This window comes from Vulpes vulpes, chromosome 14 (assembly GCF_048418805.1).
Source record: "Vulpes vulpes isolate BD-2025 chromosome 14, VulVul3, whole genome shotgun sequence".
Taxonomy (NCBI): Eukaryota; Metazoa; Chordata; class Mammalia; order Carnivora; family Canidae; genus Vulpes; species Vulpes vulpes.
The window spans coordinates 77,262,278-77,282,070 of NC_132793.1; the positions used below are offsets into that span (position 1 = coordinate 77,262,278).

A 19,793-nucleotide genomic window follows, 5' to 3' on the forward strand; every position below is an offset into this window, starting at 1 on the left:
CATCATGCCCATCCATCTGCTGCTTCAGACTCATCCTTGCAAGCTGTCATCAGCATCACTCCTGCGCTCCGCTCTGATGGCAGCGGTAAGGAGCCTGATAATGCAGGGACTCTTGGGGACCTGTTCCCTTGAGAACAAAGCCTCTACTGACACATTAAACCTGGGCACTGGAGGGGCTGGGAAGTTGCTCTGGAGCCTTAACATGTGGCCTTGTAAGAGCGACAGAAGGGGGTAGTGGCGACATTGTCTTGGTTGATCTCCTGTCACTAACATGGGGTGTGCACCCCCCTGCAGTAGCCACGCAGCATGGCCTCTGCCCACCAGGCTGGCCTGCCCCTGCGGGCTGAGCTGCCTAGGCTTTCCTCTCGCCTCCGGGCCTCTGCCCACCTGCTCTTTCTACCTACAATGCCCCTTCCCCGTCTCCATGCCTCGCCAAATCCCACTCACCACCCCACCCCCGCATGCTGTGCTTGACCCTCTGCCCAGTCTGAGCTGGTGCCACTCCTACAGGCTCGCATTCCCTCCCGTGAAGCTTTCTAGTGACTTCTCACGCTCAGTCCAAATTTCTGTTTATTTCTCTCTCTCCCCCCACTAGACATAAAAATTCCCAAGGGCAAGGCACCTTAGGCTTTCTCTCTGGATCCTCAAGACTATCGAGTAAATATGTGATATATGTACTGTTTTCCTTGCTGACAAAATCCTCCTATATTTTCCTGTGTGTTTATTCTACCTTCGTTATTAAGTCGAAAATATGGGTACAAGTCATGGCTCTCTGCTCCTGCTAGGGCTCCTGCAACCTCGGAATGCAGCAGGTACTCCAGCGCTTGGACTCTGGAGCCAACACCCTCAAGTTCAAATTCCGGCTCTGCCGATGACTAGCTCTGGGACTGCGGGCAAGCCGCTGGCCTTCCCCGGTGCCCAGCTTCCTCACCCGTAAAATGGCTCTAGTGGTAGTGCCTGGCTCATCAAATGGTCTTAAGAATTACATGAGAATGTAAAAATGCTTAGTACTGTGCCTGGTACATGGCAAGCTGCACGTAAATGTCATAAAGTAAATAGTTTAGATGGATGGACAAAAGGTAAGCACTGCTCCTAAATTGAAGTGTTCCCACTTGACCTCTGAAGCAGTGACACAGAGGCACGTGCTCTTCAGAGGCAGTGCCCGAAGGACTCTGCTATGGGGTAAGAACACATGTGAGACACCCCGTCCACAAGGACTCCTCTTGAAACACGGGACACAAATGTCATTTTACTTCCCCCTGGCATATAATACCCTCTCTTCAACTTCTTTCTCCTTGCTTTAGAGTTTTATATTTAGATTTTTCAGTGCGTAGTCCATTTCTTCCTGTTCGTGGTAGCGTTGGGGAGGGGAGGACACTCCCACGTTACCTCCCCCAGAGATAAACCACCTGTTGCTCACTACAGAATGAAGGACTCTGTTTCCTATTCAAGGAGTCACCAATGAAACTACAAATGGGGAAGCAGGGAGAACAGGGAGCCCCTCCTACTCATTATAAAAATCATAACCCAACGGTCCCCTGTCAAAGGGGGGTACAAAGCAAATGTGTTCCATGAATGGAACTGAGGTGCTAGCCTGGATATAAGTGAGGGGGATGTCAGTAGCAAACATGTCTCGGTCTGCAGTCCAGGATGCAGGCCTGACTGTGTGCAGGTGGGCAGTCACAGGCAGCAACATGAGGAAGTTTCCAGACCCACCTCAAGGAGCAGCCAGAAAAATTCTATAAATACAATCAAACAGGGAACCAGGAAGGAAAGGAAGGAAAGCTCTGCAGTCAGAAAGACATGGCTATGTATTGTGGTTCCAATACTTACTAAATGGGGCTTTCCCTGAGTAAATTCCTTGATCTTGCTGGGTTTCAGTTTCCCCATCTGTATTATGGGACAGTTGTGTCTCTTTTATAGAGTTCCTGAATGTATAGGGGATTACGTTATGAACCTGTTTATAAGGGCCTAGGCAGGGGAGATGCTGAGGGTACAAGAGCAGGGTGTGTCTGTGTGCAGTGGGGGGCTCTGTTGTGGGGCACGGTCTTTGGTTTGTACTGATGACAGCAAGTGCTCCAACTGTAAACTCAGTGCCGTCATGCAAACCAACTGCAGGCAGGCCGGTATCCACTGATGGAAAAGTCTACATTTCAGACTACTGTTTAAGCATAAATGTCTTACCTTCCAACAAATATAGTAAGATGACTTTACTTCAAAAAGCTTTCTCTACTATACACTTTTCCTTTGGAAGACAACTTTCCCATACAAGCCAGCTCTGTGATTATAAACCAACTGGAGGCAAATACATGAGTACCTTGGAAAATATTTCATTCCTAAAGGCATTTATAAGCACTTACTCTACAATTCTGACAGGCTTCCATGCAATGTAAACGCTGTCTTTACAAATCGCCAACAGATCTGCCCTACCTTGGTCAAAGAAATCACAGGTTCTTAATCTAAATAATTTTTCATTCTTATTGGATATCTAATTCTCAAACTAAGTCCATCAGTTTTCTTTACACACTTTGATGTTTCTTTCGCCAAAGAAAATAAACAGAAATGTAAGGATTATGGCAAAGCTCCTCGATAAAGGATGGCTCAAACTTGAAAGGTTCTATTCTGACATCTCCGGGTGAAGTGTCTCCATACCTGAATCACATGGTCATCGCTTGTAATTTCTATGGCTTCGTGACAGTGGTCTAATGCTGTAAACACTGAATTACAGGCCCTGAAAGTTGCAAAAGATGGACATTAGTGCTGCTATAAAACCATCAGCATTTCATGTGTTGACTTATCAAAGTAAACAGTTGCCCAAATTCATTAAAACCATGCCCTTTTTGAAGGAAAAAAACCATGCTAGCCTTTCGAACTAAACTAGTTTGAATCAAGAATAGCAAGTATTCTGGGACTATAACACGAAGACGTGGAAACCAGCAAAGTCTTCACGTATCACAGAACAAACCACATACGTGCTGAGTGAAACCTTAATACTGAACACGAGAGACCAGATAGCAGGAGACCGTCTCTTTAGGCTCCGTGTCTAGGTCAAAGCTGTTGTGTTTTGTTCCTCACGTGGTCATGGAAAAGTCAAGACCCCAGCAATGAGGAGAACTTGATTAAGCCCAAATTGAATCTGAGGCATTCTGTTTGCCCTTTTGCAACAGATTAACATTTTTCTCCTCCTTTCTTACTTTCATGACCCCTGATAAACAAGCCTTTATATGGCACTTTGCTTTCAACCACACCCACTGGCCTGTCGGAGGCAGAAAGACTCAAATCCCCCCACCTGGTTAGGCGTAGAGCCCCCCAGGAGGCCCTTCTCGGTGACCTTCTTTGTCCAAGGGGAATATTTGAAATCATTTCCACTTCTCAGCTTCTTGGTTAGAATTTTCAGTACCTTCTAATCCAGTGCGGCTCTAAATACAGCAAGTAATTTACTACCTAACACAGAAAGTATGTAGCTGGTTACTAGAGCTTTGTTATTTGTACAGGCTGTTTAAAGAACCCCAGTGAGGGCTTTCTTACCCATTACAACAAAACAAAACAAAGCAAATTTACTTGATTGATGTTGCTTCTTATAAAACATACTCTGAAGATGTTATTCACTTTCCCCACTCACGGAGGCATCCAACTTTGCCATCCTGTTTTAAACTATTGACAAGGTAGAGGCAGAAAAAACTGAGTGAAGTCTGGTTCTGTATTTTGCCAGTTATGGGACCGTGGGCAACTTCTTATCCTGGCTGGCCCCCGGCTTCCCCATCTATAAAATGAGAACAGCAACACCCATTTTACAGGTTGCTGAAAAAATCAAAATAGTTTATGTGAGGCATTTCTCAAAGTGCTACAGATAATGTAGGAATTCAGCATATAGTCCTTATTATTATTTGTAAGACCCCAGAGCAGTATTTCCTTACTCTCCAACACTTTCAAAGGGCTTTGGTGAGAAGAAAAGTGAATCACAACCTATCTCTTCTCAGGAGTATACTCAAAATATCTAACCAAAAACCGTATTCAAGAATAGCAAGGTAATCAATACGAGGAGTAAAAGATCTTAGCACATCGAAGGGTTCAAGAGTCCTACAGTTGTGGAGACGAAGGTAACCAGTATGGGTGGGTAATAAGCGATCACCATAGGGTGAGCTGAGAAGGTAAGCCTAACTTCTCTGAGATTCCTGAAGGGTCCAATAGGTTTTCTTATTTAAACTGCTCCAATCTAACTAATTTGAACCATGTACTGTCTTAATACTATCCCGGTATCTGTAAACACAATCTTTTAAAATAAGAGAAAAAGAATAAAAGAGGATTTAAAATTATTACCAAAGTTACTTGGTAACTTGCTTTTCACAGAGACAAGAGCTAGTCTTATCAGTAGTATTTTCCTGGCATGTGGGTCCAGAACCCAACCTGGCAGCACAGAAGAGTGTTTCCCTTCCTCCAGGAGTCTGATGAGGAAAAGCACACTCTGTGTGGAATAATCCCTACATGTGAGAGCTGCATAATCAAGCTATAACACACTTTATCAAATGATCATGTTTGATCATTTGCCCATTTTGTGAAAGTGTATGTACGCCTCACCTAAGCATTTAAACAGGTACTTTAAGAGTATTAGTGCTTTTGTCGATTCAAGAGCTGCCCTATGTAAGACTTTAGCTCCAACTGCCAAAATATATCTATGAAATATTCATTGTATGATGATCCACAAAGTGGATCACACAAAGTGTAAAATCTTCAGTGTGATGGCCAATGGAACAAAGCAAACTGTTATCAAGATTCAAGGTAGGAGACCGTGAGGAGGGCCAGTAGACTGTTTTCTCCCAGTGACATGCTGGACTGCACCATGTAGTCCTAGGCTTTAAACCAATTTAGTTGATGGTTCTACTTAAATAAACCTGCAGCAAAATGAGGTAATCAATTTAAATCATGTTCCTAGAGTTTGGGAATTTAATTGCTTGCATTAATTATTAATACTCTTCATGCAGAAGAGCCTTAGCTGTATTAATTTTCTGTTCCTAGGAATCATGTAACTATAGCTCAGATATAATTTTTTATCTTTCAGGTTGAAAAGTTGAAAAACTGGAAAAAGCTCAAAGGGAAGGTAAACTTGATACGGAAACCCATGAAGTACAGGCCATGGAACCACTTCTCCTCACCTTCTTAAAGACCCTTTAAGTTTCTCAGTGGACACTGCAAATATTACAGGGGTCCCCAGCAGGACGTCGACAAAGAACAGTGGTGTGATGGGGTGCCAAGTGAATCCGACTGAACAACAGGATGCCTGAATCCCTCTCCAAAACTGCCACCAACATACTGGGTAGCTATGATCATCTCAAGAGTCTCCCTGGCTCTCACTGTTTTCCTCTGTTACTGGGGCTGGGATGGTTGATTTGCATTATCTTCTGGATCCCTAACCAAGGATACCCTAGAATCTACTCAAAACACACGCAAATTGAGGCTGCTGCAACAGGTAGGACTGTGCAAGGTGGTGGCTTTAGAGAAACCTAAATTGAACATAAATCTATATCCCAGCAGGTCCAGGAGGAGCAGGAAAAGGGAAGGGGAGGCAGCCAGGGCGGTCACAGACGTGTTCTTGGTCAGCATCAGTCCTGGGCTGCAATGCCACAGGGACCACTTACTTTCAGCTTGGACTCTATTCCTGGAGCACAGTGCCTGTCACCCGGGCCCATGCCAGTATAAAGTGCTCTAAAAACATCTACTGATAGTGAGTAGTGTAGCATTCCATGGAATACAAGGTTCTATCCCTCAGAGACTTTGATTCTTTTTGAAATTGAGGACTGCTACCGTCTTAAGACTGGGAATCAACTAAACATGATGATTTGGGTCTAAGTCCTGGCCAACAGATATCAACTAATATGAAATAATTGCTGGTACTGTGTTAGTATAAACTAACTATCAGTTTAAATTCTGGGTAAGCAGCTAAATCTTATCTGCATTTTGGATAGCATAGCTCTTTTCACAGAAAGGAGATGGAAACATTAGTAGAGGTAAGTGGTCATCATTCACCCCATATTTCCCCAGGCAGTCCCCATTTCATGAGTTGTCCTATTTGATAAGGTAACTCATCAAGCATATGGAGATGTGATTTATTTCTTCTCTGTAGAAATTATCATGGAATTTTAAAATTAAGTAATTGTTTGATCACATAGTCCTCCTTTTTTTTTCTTGGCTAAATATGATTACCGCACACCAAGACCTGGACAAAAGGGTCTACCTTCAACATTTGACATCATCCTTGCAGTACAGACTGCCCTTGCAGAATGCTAGTAATGTCACATATTTAGCTGCAGCTGGGGGAGGAATTGCAAAGAAAAGTATTATATAATTAGACTATAATTATTCTGGCATTGTATAATAAAGAGCCTCATTTTCCCCATCTGCAGAGAGTGACAGAGTTGCCTGCCTGACTCTGAGATGCAGGTGGGTTCTTTAGATGTCCTTGAATGCGGAGGGAGCTGGGGAGATGATAGAATGGGTCATTCACCCTGACCACTGGGCCACAGGGTACGCAGAAAGAGTCACACCATGCACACACACCCTTCTCCAAAAACGGGAAGGAAGTTAGAGATGCTTGAGGCAGAACCAGCCAAAAAGCAATGGAAGAAACTGACCACTTGGTCCATCTCTGGTCTTCTGCGAAGAACTCTTGCTTTCCTTTCCCCATTGCAGGGGGGCTGCTCTCTAGCTGGCTGCTCATGCCAGGGAAGAGAGGCTCCTTACCAGCCAACCTTAGGCTGCTGTGGAAAGGGATCTGCACACGGGGTAAGCCTACCTTCCTGGCATCACTGCCTGCCTGGGCCTGGTCCATTCACCAACTTCTCACTGATTTGCATTGCTACCTTGAGCCTTTTCATCGTGCCCTCCACAATGGGTCCAACTCCTCCAACCAGCTCCCATGCTATCCAGGGGTGAGAAGTTCCAGGATTTACATAGTAGTATGTACTTAGAACCTGGCCAAGTTTTGAATCTGTTGAGACCTTTCAAGAGTGTTCAGGGCCCTGGCTCTAAGCAAATTTCATCAGCACAATAACCAGCCCTTTCTTTTAATCCTTGCACTTGCTGAGGATGTTTATTTCAAATAGCCAGACCTGCCTTTGCCCTGCTGGGAACAAGGCACCTCTGACATCCTACATGTGCCATCACATGGAATGTGGCTGAAGAAAACTCCAAACTCAGTTACTGAAAATTATATGAGGGAATCACCTATCAAAGCAGTAAGGGGACAGCCATTCATTTCTGCTGCAGATAATGCACAGTTGAAGAATTAAAACGAAACCCCTCAAAAAAAATGAAACCCCTCTTCTTCTAATCTTATCTATTGTGAAAACATCAAAAAGTAGTCTTTTTATCCCTGACTCAAAACAGTAGAGACCCCAAGGAATAAAAGCAATATACAACATACATAAATTGCTGAAGGCAATGCAGTTTTCTTGAAAAATTCTATAAAGTTCTCTGAAGCTAATATAAGGATACAAAAAAACCAAGGGCTTTAAACTTCACTTATATATTCAAAAATCCTTAGTAATATTCCTCACTAAAGACTGCTAAACTACCTGAATTTCCACTAGTTTGACTTTAAAAAAAATACTTTCCTAAGAAAGTGACTGTTTATCCCCACATTATTATTTCTTCCTCTTCTTCTTAAGATTTTATTTATTCATGAGACAAAGAAAGAGAGCATGAGTGGTGGTGGTGTGTGTGGGGGTAGGGGGCAGGTTGCAGAGGCAGAAGGAGAAGCAGATTCCTTGCTAAGCAGGAGCCCGATGCAGGCTTGATCCCAGGACCCTGAGATGAGGATCTGAGCAGAAGGCAGAGGCTTAACTGAGCCACATAGGCACCCTTCCCAACACTATTTCTTAAAGCTCTGTATCCATCAAAAAAGTTACTTTCCTAACCAGGGTAAACCCCAAAAAAGCCTGCCTTTGTGGTTTACTTCCATTTTACTTCCAAGGATGGCAGAAAAAAATTAAGTTTACAAATGGTTTTGTCCTCTTTGGATGTAAATTAAGTAATCAAGATAAGTATAGCCATGTTCAATGAGATGCTATCTTATTTTTCACTGAGGCTGAAACCATCATGAGCTCTGGGTTGGCCAGACAGAGAAACCGTGCCAAGGACCTTCTGGCATCCATACAGCCTGGAGCTGCTAAAGACTGCCCCCATTCCCTCCAGGGGCTATAGGTTGACAAGAGCTTCCTCGCTGCCCTTCTCTTACTTGAGGGGGATAGTTTGAAGGAATTGGGGTCTGAGAGTGTGGTAGAGTGGGGCTGTGCAAAACCAGGCATGAGCTAAGGCCCTAATATCCCCAGACGTCCCAGAAGCAGAACATCCCACCAGCACCTCAATGCCTACACAATCCCATCTCAGAAGTGAGCATCATGAAAAGCGTGCTTTTAAAGCATATACGTCTGTAAAGAGACTTAAAATTTCTTGAAAATACTTCCTCGCATGTTGAAGTCACAAACAGACCTCATGAAATTGCTATCATGGTTACACAGCAATTATTAGGGTTAGCATAGTAAATATAACCATTGGTTTGCCCCTATTCATAACAATCCAAGCAGGAATTTATAAATGTTAAAGTACTAAATAGAAACTAATCCTTAAAGGCTTACTCGTAATCTCAATTTAAGTACATGAAAATTATACAGTACTCTTCCTGGAGTATGATTTTAAAACTGCTGTAAATAGTGGAAAATATTGTCAAAACAAGAAACGCTTTCTCATTTATTTCATTTAAGCAAAGGGCTCCTAGGTTAGATTTGGCCATTTAACCAACTACCATCACCTGTTTAACAGTTTCAAAATCCCTGGGGTTCAGCTAGGAACCTGTGAACAGCAGCCTGATGACAAAAGCTTCTGTACAACACTGTTAACCTTGTGTTCCTTCTTATTTTGCTACCTACCGTAATTTGAACTGTGAGCGAACTTCCCCGTGTTCTATTTGAATCAGTTCATTATAGCAAGCAATTATGCTGCTATTCTCCATAAATCTCTGAAAAGAAAACAAAGATAACATGTAAGACATACAATTACTTCTTAAGTAGTCAAATGAATTTAGTTTTTCCCACCCCAGGTAACTCTGTTACATAAGACAACTTGAGAAGTTGAAATGAGTTGAGATAAAAAAAAAAAAAAATAGTAGTCAAGCTGTTTGCAATGCTTGTTTAAATGTATGAGAAACAACAGACCAGATTATATCATATATTTAACTCCCTTGATAACAAAGGTGGGGTAAAACTTCATTATGAATACTCACAGGAAAATAAACACACAAGGGCATAGGCTACCTCCTCAATCTCGTTAATTACTGGAACACGTTTGCTTCACATAACACTATGCAAGGTCTTCTAAAACCCAACACTGGACATGTTCAGCGTGTGCCACTGAATGAATGATCCTTTTCAAGGCAAGAGACCCTTCCTTGCTTACTTCCTCATCTTCTGATTGCCAACTGTACCCTCCTCTTCTGTCTCACCCCCCACACACACACCCACACATGCAGACACACACACTTCCATGCATCTAAGGTGGATGGCTTCTCCCTTGGGGAATAACTCAGGTCACCCACTATTCCAGGGGGAGGTTGTTAGGGGGTAAGCAAAAGGGGGAAGCCATGAACACACACAGAAGAGAAATACTTTCTCTTTTTATTACAAAGCACAGCTAAACATGGTTAGGTTCAGGCTGAACTTCTGGATGGGTGAAGATTATGTAACAGCCTGTAGCCAAGCTCTGAGCATTGTTAGTGGATGCTTTCTAAGATACTAAAAAGGATCTGTGATAAAAATAAATTTCAAAAATATTGCAGTAAACACAGTTGGGCAGGTTTCTTTTTTTAAGACACAAACTTTAGTAGTTAACTTTTGTTGCCTGTTTTTAATTATAAAAGTCAAGCACATTAAGATGTATAAATTCAGAAAAATAAAAAGAAAAAAAACCCCAAGTCACTGATAATGTCAAAAGCTAGAGATATCATTACATTTGGTTTATTTTCCTTAGGCTCCAAAGCCTATATGTATGCAGATACGTAATACATTGATTACAATATATAAAATCAGTATATAAGATCATAATATATTTTCACTTCCACTTCTAATTACTAACTTATTGAGATTTTATTTTTCTTTAGATCCAAAAACTAAACATTGTAGTATTTAGTGAACAATAGCTTTCTACAGGTGATGGTTTCTAAACACTGGAACCCTTGGTTTGTACATAGCTGGCACTTAATGAGTGTGTTTGTAGTCCAAAGGCACAAGATTCTACTACCTCTCTCTGGAGGATTTTCCAGGCTATACTTAACTCATATTACTGAAATGATGTGAATGAATCAAAAGTAGTGGCCTTCAAACTTCAATCTGCTATGAATCATCAGGCATTCTGCTAAAAATGTAGATTCCTGGGCCCTACGTTCAGATATTTAAGCATGTTTCTTTAGGCCAGAACTTCTCAGAGCATTCAATATGCTCATTTGCAATGTTGCTAGTGTACACTGTGTATTTCCAGGGGTGGGAAGAACAAGAACAGAGTTCTCACTAATTTCCCAAGCTTATTTGACCACAGACGCCTTTTTTTCCTGGAACACCAGTGCTCCACGGTACAGTTTGGGAACCACTACTTTAGTGGCCCCAATGTGGCATTTGGGGTTAAATAACACATTGTTCCATCTTAACTTTGTCATGACTATGAGCTCTGGCAAACTAGTTATTTTGGGCCTGTTTCCTCCTCTGCAAAAATGGAGAAAATATTAAATCTCTCGAGTGTAGATTAAGCAAATTCCCTCAAATGGAGCCTGACAAATAATCCATTTTAGCTCTCCACTTTCTCCTCCATGGGAAGCCTCCTCAGGAAAGAGGGCCAACCTATGTACCCCTGACAGGCCTAGCCTGTTGCAGTTCACCTAGTAAGTGCTCCACAAACACCTGTTAAGTGTCCTCTCAAATAAAAAGGAGCACAGAAAGGTTCATAGAGATGGTCTTGCAATTGCCCTTTGCTAAGTGCGATACTGGTTTGTCAAAGGCTCGGAGGGCACTGAGCACCCTGCAATTGGCAGTCTACACGTGGCTGCTGAAGCTTCCAAGAGAGCTGCTGTGGACTATCTGATAGCACAATTTGTTCCCGGATCCCCATTCGGGGACCCACAGGCTGATGCAGTGGCCAATCAGCTAGCAACACAGAGCTGAGCTTCAGCAGATGATTTCACACAAACAAAACAACCCAGAGATGAGAAACAACCCCAAGGAAGGCAAGAATAGCTGGCGTGTTTGCAAGGGTGCTGAGGGAGAAAGCTGCCAAAGACAAGATTTTACCCAAAAAAGGACACTAGCCACCTGGAGGGCAGCTTTCGCTGATCCCGAGCCACAGTAACTCAGGAGGGGAAAGGCTCAGTAGGTACGGTGTGCTTCCCACAGAGCAGCTCAAGCTATCTGGGGGCACCCTGACCTGGCTGGCACGCGGCCTTGGTCAGCCCCAGCCTAAAGATTACCATGTGTTCCCTGACAGGTACCATTTGTCACGTTCCCAAGAAGGGTGCTATCTAAGTAGCTGACTGCAAAAAGCAGCACCATATCCCGACAAAGGGAAATGAAACAGCTAGAGCAGCACCAACAGGTTACAAGACAAAAAGCAAACAGTGGACTTTACCTCCTTAATCTGCTTAGTGGCATTGGCACGCAGAGAGGGCCAGGTGTTTCTCCTGGTATTAAGTGTGCGATCTTAGCCCTCCAGCCAATCTCTAAACCAATCAGAGGCAGGATCAATGAACTAAAAGCTGAATTCCAGGACAGTTAACAGCACCTACGCAGCTCCTCATTGACAGGACCTACGGTGTATCCTGTCATTCTCTCAGTTCCCAGATAATGAGGAAAACTCCGGCATCCTCACACTCCCAGATATCCTGCCCCACAGGTAAAGAACAATGTTGGTATGTGGGTCAACATTTAACCTAAAATTTAGGAAACCTGTGAATAATTCTACATTGTTTCTCAGAAAATGAGAAAAAAAAATCTCAGTCTCAGCCACATGGCTTGACCATTTTCCTTTTGCAACTTTCCATTCCAAAACTCAGAAGCACTGTCTTAGGCATTCTCATTAAGACACGGCACCTAAGAATAGTGTCCAGAACCAAAGCACCTTTGAGAAAGGCGATGGGAAAAATTGCCAGGAGAGTAAGTGACGCTGCTAAAGAGAAACTCTTGGGCAGCCCTGGTGGCGCAGTGGTTTGGCGCTGCCTGCAGCCTGGGGTGTGACCCTGGAGACCTGGAATCAAGTCCCATGTTGGGCTCTCTGCATGGAGCCTGCTCCTCCCTCTGCCTGTGTCTCTGCTTCTCAGTCTCTCTCTCTCTCTGAATAAAATAAATAAATCTTAAAAAAAATAAAAATAAAGAGAAACACTCATTTCTCCTATATAGTGAACCAGTCTGCGACTTCCGCAAGCACTGCGACTTCCACACTGAAGCATACCGAAGCGCAAAACCACCACGTCACACAGGCAGTTCCTGCTTCTCCCAGGTCTATGACAAGGATTTTTTTTTTAAACCCAAGATAGCAAAGCAGTATTATATATCTGGATCTAACCTATTGGGTGTCTCCTGAGCCTCATGGATCTGGAAGTCCATTTCTCTCCCCAGATTCATAAGTTTCCAGCCATTATTGTTTTAAATATACTTTCTGTTCCTCATTTTTCTCCTTCTGTAATACCTATAATGATAATATTATGTGGTTTTTGGTTTGTTTGGTTGGTTCTTTTTGGTCCACTGTGTCCCATGATTACCATAGGCTTTCTTCACTCTTTCTTTTTTCTTTATGCTCCTATAATGGGGTAATTTGCTATCCTCCAGGTCACGGATTCCTTCTTCTACATGGTCAAGCCTACTTTTGAAACCTGCTTCTGAATTCTTCAGTTATTGTGTTGTTCCATTCTAGGATTTTCCCTGTTCGTTTTTTTTTTTTTTTTTTTTGGATGGCTATTTCCTCATCAAACTCCTCTCATTTTGTTTGTGTAATTGTTTTCCTAATTCCATTAGCTATTTGTGTTTTCTTGCAGTTCACTCAACTTCCTGCAGAGGATTATTCTGAATTCATTGCCAATTCAGAGATCACCATTTCTTTAATGTCAGTTACTGGAGCTTTATTAGTTTCCTTTGGTGGTATCCTATGTACTCCATTTTTCACGATCCTTGGTTCCTCATATTGGTATCTGCATTTGAATAACTGGGCTAAGCTTAGAGATGTTATAGGTTTGCTTTGGCAGAGACCGTTCTTCATCAGTCAACTCAGTTTGGGTTTCTGAGTGTGATTTCTGGTAATGACCTTGGGCAGGGGGAGCCTGCTATTATTATAGCCTATTTCAGGGCAAGGCAAGTGTTCAAACTCTCTGGAGGAGTTAGAGGTGTGTGCTACTGGCTGAGGACAGCTACCTAGGACTGCCAACTTGGTTCCCTACCCAAGTGAAGCTATAGGATGGGTTTTAAAGTCAACTGAAGTTCCTGGTCAGGCTTACTAGATGGTCAAGTCTGGGGACTATATTCAGTAGTAGACGAGGCTAGGAACTGGCAGGGCAGCAGGATGGGACCCAAGAGCTGCATAGCTCATTTTTTAGCGACCCAAATTAGGCCAGAGAGTGCACTGATTTCCTGGCCAGGTGAAGCCACCAGGCTTGCCCTATACTCTGTGTCCAAGTACCACTGGATGTAGTGCTGCCGAATGGGCCATGCGGCTTCCTGTGTGCTCTGGTTAGGTTCCCAGGTTGGACAGGCTAAAGGCTGCACTCAATGATGAGTGGGGCTGTGAATTATGTTTCCTGCCCCCAGCACAGTCGGAGAAGCAGCTCTAAAGCTAGTAAAACTTAACTCAAGCAGACCTGCTTGCCTTGCCAAGTTCCCTGACTGAATAGGGCCAGTGGCTTTGTTATGCAAACTATCAGTTCTGCTGGCCTGCCCCTCCACTCAAGTGCTTTGGGGCCACACAGCTGCCAGGAGTTATCCTTAGCCATTCTGGGCAGAAGGGGCTGGAAGACACGCGAAAGCCAGTTGGGCTAGGTCTCCCCTTCCCTACCTGGGCAAGAAGAGGAGGGGTCACTCCAGGCTACTCTCGATATTCCAAACGTGCTCTGCAGGTTGGGAGAGGCTGGGAGCTACCCTCAGCCTCAGCTATGAATTAATCCCTCTGCCTGTGCATAATAAGTAGCACAGAAACACTCCAGGCTGGGTATGGCCTTTATTCTTGGGACAATCAGCTCTGCGTGCCCCCCTCTTGGCTCAAGAGCCACCTGGCTGTATTGTTTCCAGGAGTTGTTGTCGGCCCTTCCAGTCAGACAGGGCCTAAGGCCACACCCCATGGTGGCTGGGATTCCATCCCTTGCCCTGGCAAGCCATTTATAGAACCAGCACAACTCCTCATCTGAGGATCCAGATCCAGTCGATCTGTATACTGCAGAGTTCCCTGGTCAGAGTGCACCCGTGACGCGTTTTTTTTTTTTTATATTTTTTAATTGGAGTTCGATTTACCAACATATAGCGTAACGCCCAGTGCTCATCCTGTCAAGTGCCCCCTTGTGACACGGTTCTGCGCATGAGCAAAACCACCGCTCGGGGTTACTACTTGAGCACCACAGGTATGAGCCTGGTGGGCCAAGAATCACATGCTGGTTGTTGCCAGCCCCACCCCCCTTCTTGGTGACAGTCAGATTCTCAGCGGTTGAGCCACACGGACCCCCCTGCAATTCCTGTGGCGCAAGATCAGAGGAGGGGCTCCCACAAAGCAACCCTTAATGCTGAGGTGAGGGAGCTCATTGTCACCACGGAGTTCTCTTTCCATTAGAAGATGAGGGGAGACTTCTCTGTATGGGTTCGCACTGGCCCAGGGGAGCAGGCACTGTGGAACTTTCTTGTACCCTGCTCACACAGTCTGACCTGGTCTCTGCAATGCAGGGGATGCTTGAGCCTCAGTTCCCTGCCCCAGGATTCTCTCAGCAGTCTCTTGTTCTTGAACAGTTGCTGGTCTTGTGAGGAGGGAAGTCAGGAAGAAGCGGAGTCTCTGTTAGTGACATCACCCCTGGAGTAATGCATCTTAAGCTTGAACATCACTGTTATGCACGTAGCTGTCACTCAGAGAACTTCTCTCTGCTGACATTTTCCATTTAAACCAGGAGTTCACAGATGTGAAAGCCATCGTGGGCCTTTCCCTGAGGTACAAGCTCTGGCCAGGCCCTCATGATCACAGAGCCCTGGATGCCAATTTAGTGGACTTAACTCTATCTAATACTCACGTATATTGAATCTCACTGGCTGGACTCATTTAAGTGAGGTCACTTTGGGACTATAGAGTTTTTAGCTGGTACAGTAAGATGTGTTTTTAGGCCATTTACAGTTCTGTAACTAGGATGCATGAAGTTATGAAGGAAAAAGCTTAACTAGCAGTTGCTTGTTACCCTCCTGAAAGTTACTTCCTTTCCCTCACAGTCCTGGAGCTCAACTCTCCTAAAGCTTATCCATGGCTATATGGCTGAGCTGTTATGCGACAGTCATGGGTGAGGTATCAGTACGGGAGAGAGATGTCGAGTTACCTCCTACATACATACCCTGTTGAAGCCTGCATGCAGGAGAGGGAGCACTGAGGTCTCTTCACGGTCACCCGATCTGCAGCAAAGCAGAAAATCCAGTCACTCAGCAGATACAAACCAGGCTTCCTCACACTGAAACATGGAGAGAGAGCCATGAGGCAAACATGGCTTTTGCTCCAACTGTGGCTTCCTGACCAGCATGTGCCATCAGGATGTATCTGCCTTCCGGGCTCTACAGCTGCCTTCCAGATGCAAAAAGAACACCAACAGTAGAGAAAACTCTAGCAGTGTGCCTGAAAGCATCACCACAGGTACACATGAGTGGCCATTTCCAAAGCTGGGCTGCCCTTGAAAGTTCCACCAAATGGATGGGACAACGCAGGTGCAATGTTCATTCCAGAGACCACTCTGTCCATTATGCTGTCCCCAAACCTTTTGGAAGCCTAACTGGAACCCCAAGACCTGGCTGGGTCCAACTCTCAATGTGACAAGACAACTGGCACTTTGGCTAAATGGAAAAGGGTCATCAGGAACACTGAGTTAGAAGGGAAAAAGAGGAAAAAACAGATCATCGTCCCTCATTTCATGGGAAGGTTTCCTACACTGAGCCTACAGCTGGGTCTCAGAACTTCAATTTGAGTACAATGTCTTATCCTGAAGACATGCTGTAGCTGTGCTTCCATCATTGAGAGAAATGGTGTCCCTGAGATAGCCAGCAAGTAACATGGAGTATATACCTTGGAAAACAGAGAAGGAAAATGGAATAAAAGATATTGGGTGGAGGACCAGGTAAAGAACAGGAAGAGAAATCCTGGTGCTTGTCTGTGGTATTGTGTACAGCTCACGCCTTCCCTATGGAGGCAAAACAGTCCTCCTCACTTTTCTACTCAGGAACTCCAGGCTCTACCTTCTTCAAATGATAAATGAGGAAGGGCACAAAAAGAATCTGAAGGTGTTAATAACGTTCTGTTTCATAAGTGGGGTTGTACAAACTCAGTATTTATTTTATTATTGTTCTATATCTATATAAAATATTTCATTATAAAAATAGGGGGGGAAAGGGTGGAAAATAACAAGCCATAGCAAGTCATTATTTGTCAAGGATTAGTAAGCATTTTTGCTATGTGATTAGGAAAAAAAAAAACTGTTTCACTTTTGGGTTCACGGAATGAGCCAGCCTGGGAGGATATGGCGTGTGGCCTGGTCTACCCCCAGTAGCCATGCACAGGACTTGGATACCCTACTAACACCTCACAGTACCCAGAAGACAAAATACAAGCAAGGGGATGAGGAAGCTGAATACACCTTGGTCCCCCTCACTCACTCCCCCTGAGGCCTCATGTCCCACCAGGATAATGAAGTGGTAAAAACCAATGGGTACACTTTTCCTCCTTTCCTTGGCCCAGTGCCCATTGTAGGAATCAGGTGAAGAAACACAGACCCAAGGAATAATAGCTAAGGAATAGTCTTTGAGTAGGGTAAAACTCTGAAGCCATGATTTCCTCCAGTATGAATATGGCTTTGGAATGCAATATTTCAAATCTCCCCTGGGCCAGGCTTGCCTGAGGGGAGACCTGAACTTTCCTGTCTCTGTGGCTGGCTTGTCACAGAATCGGTGCCAGGTGCCACAATGGGGCTGAGTCCAGTAGGTCTATGTCCTTATCAAAGTCCTTCTTCTTCTCTCTGGCATGAAGGATGGCCATTAAAGAAATACAAATTATGATTCTGCAAGAATTCCAATGATTGTAGCTTGTACAAACATTTTTCCTTTTAGATCTTTCATTATAAGGGGTGGCCATTTCAGACAACAACAAACCCAACAGAGCAGCTTCTCATCCCATAGTTTAATCCTCCTGCTTTGTCACCTTCCAACATTGGCAAACATCCTACCATTCTGCTTCTAGACACAGAACAGTCCTGGCCCAAACTATACAATCCTCTCCTTCCAGTGCATTTAGTGCTTCATCATGCTCATGCTGTAATTATTTTCTTCTTTAGTGAAAAACAAGCAGGCTCCCACATCTTCTCTTCAAAGAAAAAAGATAAGTAAGAACTAATTCTCTCCAGACACCTCCCTCAGATTTTCCCTCCATTTCTAGCATGTGATGAGTACAGTACCTCTTTCTTCCACAGGTGTACTAGTATGGGTTAATAGCAATTAATCTAGGGAGAAATCTAAATATTTCCAGAAACTTGCAAAACCAATAACACCCCCACAAAGCGAGATCTCAGGTTGGTGCTGTAGGGCCAAGGGCATGCCCGCTGCTCTGCTGGCTCAAAGACTAGATTCCATGAGACACATGTTTCAGAATGAACAGTACTAATCCCAGCTGGGGATGAACGTGAGCTTACGCTTGTGAAACCACCGCAAGGATCACCGTGTGCTCGGAAGGATTGGTGGCCCGAATCGACCTGCAACGAGAAGGCTCCGAGTCAAACCAGGTGATCTGGGCTTTGGGACAATGAATGAATGCAGAACTTCACATTGAAAATGGCATAAAACCCAATCTTCCCCTCAAGAGAAAGTCTGAAAACACATGAAGACAATGAAGAAAGATGCCCTTTGTAGATTAGGACAATCTCTTTGTTTTCCTTTAAAAAATCAAAAACAAACAAACAAAAAAAAAAAAACTTCTTTTTTAACACCTGGGCAGTTGTCCAATGGGTCAGAGCTGCCAATTTTCCACTTCAAAAACTGGCAAATTCCACTTAAATTCCATGTTTTCTGACTGAAATTCCACTCTCCAAAGAAACTGGCAGTCCTACAGTTCTCCAGTTATCAGTTTGTACTTAGGGAGCTAATTGTATTGGATCTTTTTTTCTTTTAAAATAGTGGAGAGCTCAGAAAGATGACCTTATAACTCAGTCACTGGCAGCTGGACACACTAATTCAGGTTGAAACCTGTAAGAGTGGTACAAAGAGCCACCTCATTTTGGGAGGTTGTTCTGTTGTTTGTGCTCAGATGCTTTTAACAACTGGGTCATGAACTAAAGCTGGGAAACGCTGCACTGCAGCCACTGTCACGGTTGTGTCGTTTACTCCATAGGAATTTAACAGGATTAGAATATGTAAGGATATAGAATTTTGAGGTCTGCGTATCTTCTTACAACATGTGCTATTGTATGCTGCAGCTCAGATTCTGAATCATCCTGGTCAGGGCTCGTGAACTGGATGAACTATTAATAAAGGGCCACATACTTGAATCTGAGTACAAATAAGCATGCTTGTTTTGACCCATCTCCTCAGTCTGGACTCTGTTTATTCTGAGATCCCTGTGAAGAGAATCATCATCTCCAAGAACAGAAGGCTCAAGGCTGCTCCTGGGTAATTTGTGAAACAACGTGTATTTGTTGATTTTCCTAGCTATTGGCATTTCAGCTTTTCTGTGCTTCAACATGTCTGTACTACTGCTCCCCTACAAAAAGCCAGCTTGTACGGCTTCATTTCCTTCAACTCTCAAATTTCCCGTCCTTTCTCAAAAAAGGTACTTTGCCGATTTCCTATTCCTTGAGACCTCACTCTGTTCAGGGTGGGGTGTGAGGAAGGCTCAGGAAAGTGAACAGCTCTTATGGGCAGTAACAGTTCCCCTGGTAGGTAAATGGTATTTGAACAAACTCCCTAAGTTCAATGCCTTAACTCACTGTGGGACTAGAGGAGTAACTCAAGCCCCCTTTTGAATGATAGCCCAGACTACTTCCAATTAAACCAGCCCACAGCACGGGTCTTGGTAAGATCAAGATACAATTTTTTTCTACCTAAGAGCCAGTTGAATTCTCAGCAGAAATACCAGTTACCATCTAATGAAAAAAACCACACAGAGGTGTGCCCTACTCTCTAAGGCAAATACTAAGCACTTCTCACCTTTGTACAGCCTATTCCACCACAGTGAGATGTCAAGGCTATAGTGCTAGGCTGTGTTCTAGGAGGTGAGCCTCAAGAGGCTCAAACACTGTTATGAACATAACTGGGCTGGAGCCCATGCTCCCTTAGCTTCTTCTGAAACTGGCTTCCATTTTTGAGGTTGCTCCCTGCTGCTTATCTCTTCTTTCTCATTCCTCCAAAGGAACTGGTATGGTCAGGGAGACCCGGACCTCTTCCTGGTTGAGAGGACAAAGAGGGACTGGAATAGGTGGGGCAAAGGTGTAAGGAAGCATGTTAAGCTAAGGTCCAGTCTAGCTCAAAAATCCAGGATCTTGAACCATGGATGAC

At 44.0% G+C, this 19,793-nt stretch overlaps 1 protein-coding gene across 10 annotated transcripts in view; it reads right to left on the bottom strand.

Moving 5' to 3' along the window:
* PDE8B (phosphodiesterase 8B) overlaps positions 1-19,793 on the bottom strand; it is a 264,038-nt gene that overhangs the window by 101,710 nt on the left and 142,535 nt on the right. For all 10 annotated transcript variants that reach the window (XM_072736966.1, XM_072736959.1, XM_072736964.1 and 7 more), the window contains 4 exons: positions 17,936-17,995; positions 15,602-15,659; positions 8,925-9,013; positions 2,653-2,731 (listed from right to left, as the gene is read on the bottom strand). In XM_072736966.1, coding sequence (XP_072593067.1) covers positions 2,653-2,731; positions 8,925-9,013; positions 15,602-15,659; positions 17,936-17,995 — 286 coding nt within the window. The remainder of the gene's footprint in view (positions 1-2,652; positions 2,732-8,924; positions 9,014-15,601; positions 15,660-17,935; positions 17,996-19,793) is intronic.